At 32.7% G+C, this 15,999-nt stretch overlaps 1 protein-coding gene across 3 annotated transcripts in view; it reads left to right on the forward strand.

The window, feature by feature from the left end:
• Nucleotides 1–435: 435 nt before the first annotated feature.
• The window catches only part of LOC130453042 (LIM and senescent cell antigen-like-containing domain protein 1), a 33,980-nt gene continuing 18,416 nt past the window's right edge, over nucleotides 436–15,999 (forward strand). The window contains exons 1-2 of one of the 3 annotated variants that reach the window (XM_056792632.1): nucleotides 436–766; nucleotides 988–1,035. In XM_056792632.1, coding sequence (XP_056648610.1) covers nucleotides 1,013–1,035 — 23 coding nt within the window. In that variant the 5' untranslated portion in view covers nucleotides 436–766; nucleotides 988–1,012. Of the gene's footprint in view, nucleotides 767–987; nucleotides 1,036–4,334; nucleotides 7,937–15,999 lie in introns of those variants that run through there. The other 2 variants (XM_056792633.1, XM_056792631.1) reach the window with 2 other exon arrangements.

Raw genomic sequence — 15,999 nt, forward strand, 5'->3', positions numbered from 1 at the left:
CCTCCCAAATTCAAAAGCTAAAACCACGACTGTATAAATCTAACGGTAAATTGTATGAATTATATTATTGCATTGAAATATTTGTGAAATTAGTAATAAATTCAACGTTCTTGGTATGATCTAAATACTTTCCGGTCATATTTTTGAGTTGGGTAGGTGTTTCATCTTGAATAATAAGTTTATAAATAAGATTAGTTACTAGTATACAAAAGAAGCAAACTTTGACAAACTAGTAAATTGTATTTCAATTGAAACTTCCGATGTTTAAATTATTTGTTTATCGAAATATTTCATACTTAAAACAAATAATTAAAAACTTATTAATATATAGATAAGTTATAAATATTTCAAGCAATTACAATAATTTCACAATCAATTTATTTGTAATATCCATGGAAGTACCTTTTCTATTTTCATGGTAATTTCCGATAAATATCTGTAACATTTTTGAGCTGAGCATTGTATATTATATATATGATATAAAAAACGGCCCACGATTGGGCTCTTCTCAAAAAGGACATATTCAACGTGATTGGTTGAAATTACATAATTACTACGCTCACTTATACTGATCAGTTGTAGTACACATCTTTCTTCATATTGCAGACGATAGTAAAGGAGCAACTATCAATAGTGTTGGAATAGAAATGCGAAAAGAATGTGAAACTATCATAACAAGGCTAAACTGACATTGACAGCTGGTTCTGACCACAATAATTGGGTGTGTGATATTTCGCAATTTTATTTCTGTTGAATTATATTATTGGTGAGTGAAAAGGCATGTATTTTTTAAACTCAATTCTTAGCTTGTTATTTGTTATATTTTATAACTAATTTTTGCAAGTAATACATATAATGTCAAGTATATGGATGTGCTTTTTGTCAAGTACCTAATCTATTTATGTATGTTTTAATCGAATATGGTAAATTTAGTTGTAATTATTTGCATAAAGATAAGAGGTAATTTTGTATTGCTTTCATTTTCAGTTTATTTGGTTTGGAGATTATTAAAATGTCGCCGACCCCTATGCCTGGGTAAGCTTGAAAATAGCTTTGATTTAAACTGTTTTAAAGAAATTAACTGTATGGTGTTGTGGGGCACAGTAGTTGAAATTTAACAATTCTAAACCAAGAAAGTAGTTGAAATTTTTATTTTGCTTATTTAGACTTTTATGGTGTATGTATATTATATAGCACTGTGAAACTTGTCTATTTAAATCTCGTCTCTACTAGTTTGAGTATCAATTTATATGTTTTTTGTACATTTCAATACTTTCTTTTGTTACACACATACTTATTCTATGTAGCCATAAAGGATTAACACTTTTTCATTATACAATAATATATACAACACAATATAATATCATATTGTGTTAATTGAATATAATGGTCTACAGATCAATACTAAACTTTCATACTATCTAAATAAAAGTTTTGAGTATACATTCTAACTTCTCACAAGAAGTAGGAATAGAAGGTTTGTGACAAACTGGGGATTCATTAGTTATACAATACATAATTGAATATATTCCCCCATAAAAATCATAAATACTTAATCATAAGTCATTTCATCAATTAGATACTAATTATTGTTCTTATAAAAATGGTTATTTATTTATAAAGGCACTAAAGTCATTGTGTCACGAGGCAGGAGTTTAGTTGCTGAAGGCAACTAACTAAATGAGCGACAAAGGGAGTGCTGATTTACATATTATATTTTTTTCAAAATCGCCCAGAATCAAAAATATTTATAATTGAGGCGAGCAGAATAGGTTATGAGTGCTGTGTTTAGTTACACTGCTGATATGATTATTTTTCAAAAATTGGCATGCAAATATTATTCCTCTTCATTTATTTATATTAGTGAAAATAGAATATTTGAATTATTCGTAATGCTGTTGTAAACTGATTGACGTGTAATTGAGTGCTGTCGAACATGAAGCAGATGACAGCTCAGTTACTTCAGTTCCTAGACACTTAAAAGCTATTTCAGTGCCAATTTCTATCGACCAATAGTCATTAATGTTTCACAATACTGCTGTTTTCGAAAAAAAAAAATATTTTACATTACATTGAAAAGATCAAAATAGCATCATTTCAATTTGAGTAAATCAATATCCCACCTATAGGGCTTCTCTAGTTTATTTAAATAGCATAAGGAATTAATTGGAAGTTTTTAAATACACTTTCAAATTCCTATTCAACTCAATATATCTTAATAGTAGAGGAGACTGTGGGAGATCGACCTTCACCGATCTGATTTTTTATCAAATATGACTTATAAACAAATATGCATATGATAACTTTCCTATCAAAAAGTGCTCATAGTTATTTTTAATACAATTAATGTTAATCAATTTTTTCATCACCTTCATTCTTTTGATAACTGAATGAATTTTATCTCAACTAATAGTTTTTAACACAAAGAATATGCCTAGGTAGGTTTGCCTATTCATTTCTGTATATGGCTACCTGGCAAGCATATGCGAACAGGTAAGTCAATATAGGTAACTACACCGACCTGCTAACCAATCAAAATTGATGTCAAAGGTTAGTTATGTTAATTACAAAACCAATTTTATAGACTTGCCTGCAAAAAATCGCACATAAAATATTATTGCCAAGCTAAAAACTTTTAAAGTTTCAGGTATTTTATAGGTGCGAGAGAGGAAGTAGAGGATCCAAAGTCTGTGTAGAACAGGACACAACATAGCAGCTGCGTTAAAAGTATTCAAATGCACATGTGAGTGATAGAGGCAGCATTTATTTACACTTGATGGAGTGACTAATTCATATATGTAATATTCCCATATGGTCAGTTGTTATGGGAAAAAAACGTCCCTATGATACAGTGCCTACAAAATGCATTTTCTCTTTCGTTCGAGACACTTAATCTATACTGCTCATGCTTGAGAATACGCAAAAACGAGCTGGAACCTCGGAGAATAGAGAAATTGTTGTCATTCTGTCTTCCTTAGTTGGAACAGCATCCACTTATAGAAACTGTCCATATAGAAGTATCACATATATGGATTAATTTCGATCACACCTTATATACTTACAGCTATGCAATAATCAAAAATTAATAAATAAGAAAAATTATTTTCAACAGTTTTTTTTTCACTTTAAAGCTAAATTATAAAATTTATTTATTATTTAAAATTAAATAAATGCTGTAAGGCGGAAAAGAGTGAGTGTTACTTTTAAAATATTAGTATAATAAAAAATTAATACATTTATATTTTTAAAAGTGTTAATTACAAAGCATAAAAAATACATAATAAAATTAAATTCAAATATTTATTATTTTATTTTATTGTTCACTATCAGAAACATCAGAAGCTATATACTGATCATCAGATTCTAATAATTCTCTATTTTCTTTCTTGCACCTATCAAATAGCTAAAACTAGTTTTTAGCACGGAAATAATATTTTTTGTTATATAATTAACATATCTAACCTTTGATATCAATTTCGATTGGTTAGCAGATCGGTGTAGTTACTTATATTGACTTACCTGTTCACATATGTTTGCCACGTAGCCATATACAGAAATGAATAGGCAAGCCTACCTATGCATATTCTTTGTGTTAAAAACTATTAGTTGAGATAAAATTCATTCAGTTATTAAAAGAATGAAGGTGATGAAAAAAATTGATTAGAATTAATGACATTAAAAAGCACTTTTTATAAGTCATATTTGATAAAAAATACGTCTCATCTGGTTATCAGATCGGTGAAGGTCGATAGGTCGATCTCCCACGGTCTCCTCTACTATTAAGACGTATTGAGTTAAATAGGAATTTTAAAGTGTATTTAAAAAATGCCAATTCATTTCTTGTGATATTTAAATAAACTAGTCAAGCTCTGTAGGTGAGATATTGATTTACTCAAATTGAAATTACGGTATTTTGATACATAAACTGCACATAATCATTAAAGTGATAAACAAACCTGAAATAGCAGAATTAATTTGTGGGTTTAGGGGCTACTATCCTAATAAAAACTAGGACCAGAAACTATAAATTGTGGGTGACTTTAGTAGACATATAATACTTCAAACTACTAGATTACTTCTAATACAAACTATGATTTACATATTTATATTTACCTTATATATGCATAGATGAATATTTGGGAAATTAATGATTATAAAAAACAATATGTTTGTCCCAGCAGACTGTCTATAACTACTTGATCATGCTCGAAATGAAAATAACCTTTCAACAGTATAAAGTTCAAGCAATGATCAAAAAAAAAGTTTTATGTTCCAGCAATGAATTTGTTCAGTATTAATTCGAGTCGAGCAAAAATGTTTTGAATAAAATGAATTGTCTAGGCAACCTTATATCATTTATTGTGTTTTAGTGGAAATAAAAGTGAATGGTCTAGTGAAACTATATAAAAACATAAATGATGAACACAATTATGGAAAAGAAACCCTACCTGGGTTAAATGTGGTATTCCAACAGCAATTGTTGAATACATGTTCCTAATAGATTATAGTCAAGTTATGCGTAGTGCATCACAATTCAAAATATGATTAGAGCAGACTACTGGAACAAATCTTATATTTTACTTTTTATTGTTATGTCAATTGAAACAGATATGTAACAAGAAATAAAGATGCAGTAAAGAAACGAGAAAACATGTGCCCCGATGACAAGTATATAGAAGTTAACAATAAACACATTATAAATGCCTGGTATCTATAAGGCAGAAAACAAAGATGACTGAACAACAAACTTAAGCCGCGTCCCCACTGGACAAACATTTGTCGAAAATTTCGACAAACTTTTTTGTTTGACAATCAATGTTTGCCGGTGTTTTTGGTGTGGACGCTATCTCAACAAACATTTCATGTGTGGAAGGAAAAGGGGCCGCCATTTTTGTTTGTCTAGAATGTTCCCGTCCTAGATCGAACATTGTTTGTCAGTGACTTCCCCTACCACCTGTTTGGCTTGTTTTAGTGTATTTTGAAATGGTTTTCCGGCGCAATTTTTGAATATACACATTATTATTTGTATTGTTTCATTGAAAATATTCAGTGAAAAAGAGTGTGTGTGTTTTGGAGCCAGGAGAATGTGATAAGGTTAATTAACGTTTACGAAGGTAAAAAACCTTTATTGTGGGACCCTAATAATAATGATTATAAAAACAAAATCAAAAGAAGAGGTGCATTAGATGACATTGCAAAATATTTAGGTGTAAATAATGTCGCCGAGATTAAAAGAAAGATTGAAACTCTTCTAGTGCAATATAGACGAGAGAAAAAGTTACTAGCAACAAATTGTAAGTCCGGGATGGGGGCCACAGAAAAAAAGAAGCCTTAGTGGGGATTAACTTATTTTAATTTTTTGGTGGACAAATCGACACCCTGGGAAACGTTTTCCAGCGTTATATCAGTCCAATTGGAAAATAGCGACAGTCAAGTGGGATCGCCATCCATTAACAGCGGTATGGGATCGTCAGAAAAAAGCTCCACGAGTAGCATGCCGTCGACGTATTCTAATAAAAAGCCTAGCAAGAGGCAAACTTCAGAAGAAGCTTATATCATAATGAAAGAGTGCTATGAGGGAATGTATAAAGAGAGAGAGATGAACAATCTGTTTATGGCGTAAACGTAGAAAATTAATATTTTGTTTACTTATCACTGATCACTTATCGATATTAACAATTCAAACTCCCCATTTGACATTCTCGTAAAATTTGTAAACAAACATCCGGCTGTCAAATCATTTCGGAAATCACCACCACTATATTCATAACGCCGTAACGTCTCTGCCACCATTGACGAGAACGAGGTTCTTCCATTAAAATATAATCTGCTGCAATGCAGGCCAGATGACGGCGGCGTCTCAAATCACCCGTTCTTCGACAATACCTAACTGACTAATGTTTCATGTCGAATCGCAATTGTTTGGTGAAAATGTTTTTCAAATAATTGTTTGTTGAAATAAGAAATGTTCTTTAAAACTGCACTTAATCAACGTGTTTGACAAACTAGTTTCCCCATTGTTTGTTCAATGGAGACGCACCTTAATAGAGACAAGTGCACTGCTACATAGTTTCAGTAAAATAAAATGAAGTAATAAAAGGAAAATGAGGAAGAATATACGATTCAATATAACGGAAATGACAAATGCTAAACATTAAAATCAAAAATATACAGTATTATTAAAGGTAATTGAAGAGAATCATATGGGAAGCAAGATTAATAGAAAAGAAAACAGAAGTGAATGACAATAAAAACACTGCAAAAATAAGGAGAAACGGGATGATACACAAATTTTTCTAGCATCAGAGTATTGGGATTTCAATTTTCATTCTCCTTTCATGTCATGAACTGCATCGATATTTTCGGGGACTGACACAGAAACTAGCTTTCCCGATCGGTCAATATCTTCAATGGAAAATTTACCTCTTTTGAAGCTTGCAGTCCAATTTTTCACGGTCGCATACGAAGGACATTGATCACCAAAGGTATTAAGCATATCTTCGTAAATCTGCTTTGCTCTTAACAGTAATACAGGTTCTTGATGATGGATCGATACTCCAATTTTTCGATTTTCACGATTTCGGTGAACATCTTCTTTCTTTTAATTTATTGCTCAACTCTGGTTTACTTTTTTGACGTCAAACTTTACACTGACACTTCTAAGAACTGGCCTAGGCTAACTAGATATCAATACATCCTCGTAAGTAGCTGATTTTTCTCAGTCACATTAATATAAGACAGAAATTTGGTAATCCGAGAGGATAAGTTAATGGAGGATAAAAATAAGGAACGTTATTGTATCCTTCGACTAAATGACTGACGGATCCCAATGGTTCGCGGACGGGGGTCAGTTAAATTACACTCAAGAGATTGTATCTCAGTCCGGGTTCCATTTGTTTTTTTAAATTTAAATAATTTTAAATAAGAAATTATTATATCCAAAACATGTACTTGTATTGGGACTTCCGGGAAATAGGCTGGCCGTTGATGATTATGGAAGAGGCTGTAGTAATCTTATGATTTTTCTTAAAGATTATAGTGGCGCATTTTTGGGGAGACAATGTCAGCCCCTTGGATGAGGGATGAAGATTGAGTTATGGAATTTTCGGCAGATATCAATAAAAAATCAACGTTCACCGTAGCAAAAGTGTCCGGATAGTTACTTCCAGCAAACCATTTTCGACCATTTTTAACGAACCGAAAGAATAATCTACGTTCCCGATAGAAACCACTGTATATTATGAAAGTAAACAATGTGTACTTTGTATGAATATTTAGTACTTCGTGACGTAAAAAAATATTCAAATACGACCTCTAGTAAATATTTGGCATCCGAATTAATGTATAATAAAAACGTTACGTAAATATGAACAAAAATACGTACCTTCGTCAGTGGAAGAGGAAATATTAATTGACAGTCGTAATTTGTGTACAATTTTAACAGCAAAATAAAAACATTATTAATTTTACATGTATTACCAGTCGAGTTTATTTTTTCGTACGATGATCACATAATTTTTAATAAAGAGAAATCGTGACTATAACAGACGCAGTACAATGTTCAATTAATAAAATTGGGATACTATTCAAGTACCTAATACTTATGTAAACAAGATAACGGAAAAAATGACTGTTCTCATTTTGAGATAAGGCATAATAGCAAAGTACGCGGTTGCAAATTCACGTGAAAATTAAGTATTTATGAGTAATAGTGAAATAAAGAGTGTTTTAAAATGCTAAGTTTGAAGGATACATCGCCAATAATTCCAAATATAGGAGCAATTTCTCAAAGTTCTTTATTACAAAGAAGAGCAAATTCTAAAGAGGAATTAGATTCTTCCTATCACAGATATGACAGTTATGATAATGTTTCATTGGAACCACGCAGCCCTCGGATGCCAGAAAAAACGCCATTTGTTTTGGAGAAACCGAAAAGGTATTTTTTTTGTTCCTCTAGTACTTCTTAGTCAATTTGTTTTCAAATGGATCTTTAAATTATTATTTCAATTGATAGGATCTCGAAATTTATTTATATAGTTCAGTTCTAGATATCTTCTGGACTCTTGGCTTCAATCTCCTGCACTTTCTCCAGTTCCTACATCATGTATATCGCACTTGACTTCTTGTAGCTATTTTTTCTAATCGATTTCTGCTCCCTCCAGCACTATTTTTACAATTCTCTGCTATGACACTCTGGCAGTGTGCTCTAACCGACTTGCTCTTTGTGCTCTAAGTATTTGTGTTATTTTCGGCTTGTTTTATATCATTATTAGCTCTCTGTTTGTACGTCTACTCCAGATAACTTCTGCCATTTTGACACCGGCTTATCGCAGTTCCGGAAGAACAGTGACGTAAATGCAAAAACTTTGGTTTTATGAGAGAGCAAAAAAGAATTTGCAGTTGTATAAAACGTATAATTGAGAAGGATGTAAGCGACAGAAAATAATAGTATAGAGAGTGTGTAATATATGATCTTTCATTTTACAAAGATTAAGATTTGATTACTTTACTTATAACCCCTAAATGCAGATACGTCATTGTTTATATATAAATTGTCCTTTCTTCTAGAAGACGCTGTTACTTCTTTCTCCTACTTCATGACATTTTCGCCTCTGAATAAATAAAAAGCTGTTCGAATCATGTAAGAGTCAATAAAACTACACTTCTCATTGTCAGTGACAGATAATTCAATAATTAATTGAGTTCAGTTGAAGTATTACGACGTCCGTTTTTTTCACCCTCCGATAGGCTATAAATAAAAAATAAGTTCATATAAAAGAATAATTTGATTTTCAAAAGATTGATACAATTACAGTTACTTTTCGAAATAATCACCGAAGAGATTGAGACATTTGTCATATCTATAGATAGACTTTTCAATACCCTCTTCAAAGGAAGTTGCCGCCAATGTAGCCTAACCTAACAATAGAGTACAAAACAGTCCTTGAAATTTCTGGAAATTCCGTATACAAAGCAGTAATAGTGAATCTTCGGTGATCTTTAACCATTCTGTCAACTCATCGAACAAGGACATCTAAAACGACAGATTTGCATCCTTGACCTCTTTCATCATGCACAACATTACGACCATCTTTAAACTTTCGACACCATTCACGCACAACACCGTCATTCATGAAGTTTTGCCCATACACACGACTCATTCTCCGATGGATTTCTGCAGCACCATCACCTTCAGCCTGTAGAAAACGAATCACACTTGGCGGGAGCATCAATAATGGCGGACATTTTTACAGGGCTGCAGCACAACGCCGACTGACGCCTGATGTCAACAAAGGCGGATTGTGTAGTGCGGGAGCTTCGTAGTCGCCTACAGCGCATGCTCTCTTTCTTCAGCCGGCATAGTGTTTTATTATGGAGTCTTTTAAAAATCACTCACTTATGACACGGCCTATAATGTAACATATGGTGAATAGATATCTTAATCCCTCCAGTACAGGAGTTATAAGTTTGACTTTATTTTTAAAAACTTTATTAACACAAAAAAATACAAATTATAATTTAAAAATAATATTGAAAGAACTTAATTAATCCCAATGATTTAATTAACTAAAATTCATTATTAAAGATCCTATTTATATGAAAATAAACGCTGACAAATTTTTATGCAATATAATCTTTTTGCGTTCTAATTTTTTAATAATAATCTCGATTTTTCTGCATATAACTCAGGAGACTGATCTATCCACCAAATCATTTCTGGGGTTTTTACTGAAATCAGACCGGAAATTTACCGAAGTTGCTGTTCTAGTATGAACCAATTTATTTCAATGTTTTCATTCTGTAGCTCTGTTTGGTAATAACAACGGAAGACCTCATCATGTTACCTTCTTTGTTTCGTTGTAGATCACTTTGGGCATTTTTCCTAATGACTATGTCATAAATACCTTATGACGGTCTCGAGTGGAACTACAGTCCATGTGCATATTGGACGATAGCCGCGAAACCGTTAAGCAATTTATTCCCCAGATGATTTTTATTTCACTTTGTATGACTTACCGTTCTCGCTCCGAATGAAACTATTATCAAAACCAATGAGTTGATAGTCCCATTCATTACATTTTTTTTAACCTTCAACAAGTTTTATTTTTAAAGCTGCAAATGAAGAGAGTACTCCATCATTTTTGCCAATTTCCATGTTGGTTTTAGGACAATAGACATCGATGCAAAGCTGGCTTGAATATTTCATTTAGCTTCTGCTGTTTACCATCCCACTATTTATGTAAAAAACTGTATTCCGAGCGCACTCTGGATCAACAAAGGCCAGGGGAGAGTGCTTAGGAACTACAAAGCGAGTTGAGGTCAAAATTCGTACAAGGAGAGGTTACAGAACTGATATTCATTTTTTTATAAAGTGCATGTTCTGAACAGATTTTTTTTGCTTGAGTAAAGTTGGCATCCTGGAAGATTTCGTTTCACATATCCAATCTGTACAAGAAGCTCACTATCAACATATGAAATGAACCAAGGATGCGTTAAATAAACAAAAATAGATGCCACACCAACTACAACAAAAGCAGTACTTTCAGAGAAATTACCAATGGGGTAGTTATGGTGTTGGATATGGATACTTAAGTTATCTGAAGGAATTCTGGCTGTGCCTTCAAAAAAATTAAATCGAAATTCGCGTCGATTTTGGTGTTAAACGTAAATTTTTATTAGAGGTTATATTTATACTATTCGGTAGACTTGGCTTCTCTGATTTATGGCTATTTTCACAGATAATATCAGTCGTAGAATCGTATTTCGAGAATCTTATATTTTTACTTCAGGGATGGAATTCATAAATCACTGGAGTCCCACAAACCACCTTTTATATAGATGTTTCACACAGATGGCTCAAGGTTGATTAATTTTTTTTAAATCAAGTTCAGATCCCTAATTGAATCTGCTAGCATAACTATTTATCAGGTTGGCAAGTTTGAGACAAACTTGGATAATTTAATGTTGGTAGACATTGTTTGTGTGTCCTTTTGATTATGTACAGCGTTAGCCGTGGTTATTTTTTCAAAATGACTTTCGACGAATGTTGTTATCAGTGATTTTTTAAGAGATATAGGATTTGATTTTGAAAAATGTGATGGAATTCTTTTTGGGATCGATATATATATATATATATATATATATATATATATATATATATATATATATATATATATATATATATATATATATATATATATATATTTAATGTTTGAGGATAATTTCATGCAAAAGTTGGCCGCGGATCCGCTTTAGATAGCCCATGCGCAAGGTTCAATTTTTGCACACTCTCCAATATATCGGCCAGTATTTCCCGATAAATGCTTCTTCCCGAATAAATGCTTCAATATTGGCTTCCAGTGCGTCAATCGTTGCTGGTTTATCCCTGTAGACATTAGCCTTAACCCTTAACATGGCCGCACAAGAAATAGTCCAAAGGCGTTAAATCACATGGTCTAGGCGGCCATTTGACGAGCCCCAAAGTGAGATGAACAGTTCATCGAAGGCGGCTCTCAACTTGGTCATTGTTACACATGCCGTATGGCTTGTGGCACCGTCTTGTTGAAAGGCATGTCCCATTTTGGGCAAAAAAATTGCCAATCATCACTCGGTAGCGCACGCCATTCACAGTAACGTTCCGGCCATCGTCGCTTTTAGAGAAGTACAGCTCGATGATGCCACTAGCCCATAATCCACACCAAACAGTGACTTTTTCGGGATACATTGCAATGCTTCTGGCTGGTCTTCACTCCAGTTGCAGCAATTTTGCTTGTTGGCGTATCCATTCAACCAGAAATGAGCTTCGTCGCTGAACACAATTTTTCGATAAAAAAGTGGCTCTATCTCCAACTTTGCCATTCACCAAATGTTAGACGTTGTGGGAGATCCTGTGGCTTCAATTCTTGCACTAGGCGTATCTTATAAAGTTTTACACCCAAATCCTATCGTAAAATTTTCCACGTAGTGGAGTAACAGAGGCCCAATTGTTACGAACGGCGGCGAATCGACATTTCACGGTCATCAGTATCACTGACGGATACAGCCGCAATATTTTCTTCAGTCCTCACTGTACGTTAGCGTATTAGTGGTTTAGTGTCCAATAGTGTGAACTGGGTTCGAAATTTAGTCACAAGCTTCGGATTAGTTCCCTTAGTAGCCCAACCAAACTGCCCATAAATTGGAAGAAGTGTGCGATGCACTATCTTAACCGAGCAAGAATTCACTAATTTGCATGCGCTGTTCGTTCGTAAGTCGATTCATGATTAAATTATAGACCAAACTGAACAAGTTTGACAATGACACACGACACGATTCACGCGTGATCTTTCAAAAACAGTGTTGCCAAAAACATACCAGCAAAAAAATCACTAGTTATATAACATTGAGAATCTATTAATGTGCTGTATTTGTTCCCAAATTCTCATAATGGCTGCCGGCTATAAACAATAATAAATTAACTGTAAGGGATGTATTATAAATATCAAGTAATGAATTATATTGAAATTGGGTATAATTACTTAAGATGTAACATTTTAATTAGCTATTTTTGTATGCAATGTTTTGTTTAAAACTACATAAAATTTTTACCTTATTAGTAAATACGCAAACGTTGTGTTTAGATTATTATTATAATTGAAGGATTATCAGATAAATTTCAAAAACTTTTTTTTACTCGAGTAAAGAAATAATTGCCCTTACACTAACTCAAATATTTTTCTCCTAACAAGATTAGAACTAATAAATTTTCAGATAATACTTCTCAAAATTGTATCTTTTGTGATATATCTTCACAGTTCTGAGATAGCAGTATGAACTACTTTCAAATAATTCAAATTACGCGCCATGATAAAATTTAAATTTGCCTGTATTTTCTGAAGGATTTCATATTATAAGGTTGGCAACTAAGTACTTTCGCTTTTTACTGATAGAGAGCGTTGCTTTATTTTTTGGATTACTTATGTTAGTGCTATACTTTACCGTTTGGCACGTGATATTGGTCACATTAACGTATTTGTAATTTCTATTAAAGCTATTAGTTGGGGATTAATTTTAAATGGAATGCAGAAACGAACAAAAGGAGAGAAAGCTGTTGCGGCTCACAAAGAAATCTGTCAAGTTTATGGTGCTGATTGCTTAACAGAAACAGAACGCACAGGTCAGAATTGGTAACAAAAATTCCGTACTGGAGATTTTTCCATCAAAGATGAGCAACGTTCTGGTCGGCCTACTGAAATTGATGATGACCAAATCAAAGTAATTGAAGAGGATCGTCATATAACTGTTTGAGTGATTGCGAAGAGGCTACATATACCGCACGCAATTGAAAAACACTTAAAATGTCTTGGGATAGTTAAGAAGCTTGATATTTGGGAACCTCACGAATTGAAAGAAATTCATTTAACACAAAGAATCAACATTTGCGATATGCATCTTAAACGAAATGAAACCGACTCTTTTTGAAACGAATCATTTTTTGAGCTGCTTCCAAATGATGAATTCTGATGTTTAATGTCAACAATTAATGAAACTGAAGCAATCAAAGAAAAAAGGCCAGAATTATCAAATCGAAAAGGTTTGGTGTTCTACCATGATTATGCAAAGCCTCACATCTTTGGCAACTCGTAGGAAACTATTGGAGCTTGGCTGGGAAGTGATGCCACATCCCCCATACCGCCCTGATCTGGCACCTTCTGATTACCATTTAATTTGATGTTTACAGAATTCTTTGAATGGTCAAACTTTCACAAATGACGATGACCTTCAATCGCACCTCGTTCAGTTTTTTGCTGATAAGGACCAGAAATTTTATGAGCGCGAAATCGTGAAGCTGAAGGAAAGATGGCAAAAGATCATTGAGCAAAATGTAAAATATATAATTGATTAAAATCTATTACTTTTTAAACTAAAAATATTTATACTACGAAATCGCAATTACTTTGTCGCCAACCCAATAGTAATTCAAGCTTCATGTTCAAACTCTCAATCGACGTCAATTTTGTTAGAGCAAATAACATTTTCCTATTCCCCTATCGACATCAAAGTTCCCAACTTAGGAGTTTCTCTCCCAACTTTAGGGGGAAAAGATGTGAGATAAGATGTTTTTAGGAGATTGTTATAACTTTAAATATTGATATACATCATTGTAAAGAATGAATTGCGTAACATAATATGCATTGAAATGTTACAAAATATGATTATGGTGCGATTCACTCTGCAATGGAATGGTGGGTGATGCTCCACCATTCGCAAAAATGATAGAATTATTTAATGCCAATATGTATTATTTCAAAAACTCAGAATATGAAGAAAACGATTTGTTACTTGAAGTTTTCGATAATTTATGAATGAAGAATTAAGAAAAATGATATTGTCGAATGAAATTATTTATTGATTGTTTGAAATTTATTATTCAAATTATTATATTTTTAATGTTATGTATTTAGATATATTTTAATATTTCTTTTATGAATAATAAATTTTTTTAGAGAGAATCCCCAGTAATTGTGGATATTTTAGGAGTTTTTGATTGGGGCTTTAGGGAGATAAATTTTTGCGAGTTGAGAACACTGCATGTCATATTAGTAGTTCAAGTCTAGGCCCCCAGTCGACGTGGAGCATCTAAATATAGGTGATCTGTGGCGAGTCCTTTTCCTATATTGACATTGATTATCTCTTTAACCCCAATGACAATTATTGTCTCGTTTTCTGTTGTCTCTACTACTTACATTTCCTTCATTTTTATCATCACGAACCTAACTCCATAAAACTTAGCGGCCTTAAATTTAAAAAAATAAATAAATAAAAAAGGAAACGTAATTGTAAACAGATGAGATGAAAGTCATAATAAGCAATAAACAAGGTTACGCGTGAGTCATAAAATAATTTTATTCGATACCCTATGGCAATTAATGATTTATTACCTTTCATCTTCAACATATTCCGGAAAGAAATAACATTTCATCCAAACATGTCCGATTGTGAGTGTTCTATTACAAGGAGGAACAATTTTTGAACATTTTGCAGTCATTTATGTTATATACGAGAGCTGATCACTTTGCAGTGCCCGTGACCCATTTAGAAATCATAAATAAATTATTTATCACTACGTCACAAAAAATGTTACAATAACTAAATCATTTAAAGTATTTACCGGTTTTACTATTAGTAGACTTCGTCCGTATATTATATTATGTTTTAAATTGAAGGAAAAAAAAACTATTTTTTACGCAGTAATTTGAATCGAATGTATTTAACGACTTACCCGTATGTTCTGGAGCAGCAAAAAACTTCATCGTGATAATCCTTATCACCAATATATGCATCAAAGTTTAAAGCATTTGGAATTTTAGCTGAATATTGAAATTGTACTGGTATATGTCTAACAGCAACAACTGGATTGGAGCAATTTGGAAAATTAGTATTTATTTTCAGATCGATTCCTACTGGGTACAATGCTGCAGCTGAAGACTCATTTTAGACTGCCAACTTTACAGCTATAAAAGTCCTGTAAACAATTTTTTCTAATTCCCAAGACAATTCAACCTTTAGAATAAACTCATTCGAAAATATAAGAGCAAACTTTTTTCGAATATATATGCCGGACGTTTTTAGACAAATTATGAAATATGAGAAGTATTACATACTTTCCCTAGGCAGTGTATACAGGGTGCTTCTATAGTCGACCGTCAACGATCTGCCACAGAGATATCTCAATAAATGATTCATTTTGATTTTGACTTTAAATCAAAATTTTGAACACTCAGTACCACCGTAGACTTACTTGAATACATTAGCAATGAAATTAATAAAAATAAGTATGTGGCTGCAGTGTATATAGATTTGTAGAAAACTTTTGATTCAGTAGACATAGAGCTAATGTTTGAAAAGCTAAACAATATGGGACTCCAGAGAACTTGTATTGAGTTAATGAGGACTTACTCTACAAATAGACTTTATTGTACCGTAATAGGTGAAACTGAAAGGAAAAATTTAGTGTCG

Source organism: Diorhabda sublineata, chromosome 2 (assembly GCF_026230105.1).
Source record: "Diorhabda sublineata isolate icDioSubl1.1 chromosome 2, icDioSubl1.1, whole genome shotgun sequence".
NCBI classification, from domain to species: Eukaryota; Metazoa; Arthropoda; class Insecta; order Coleoptera; family Chrysomelidae; genus Diorhabda; species Diorhabda sublineata.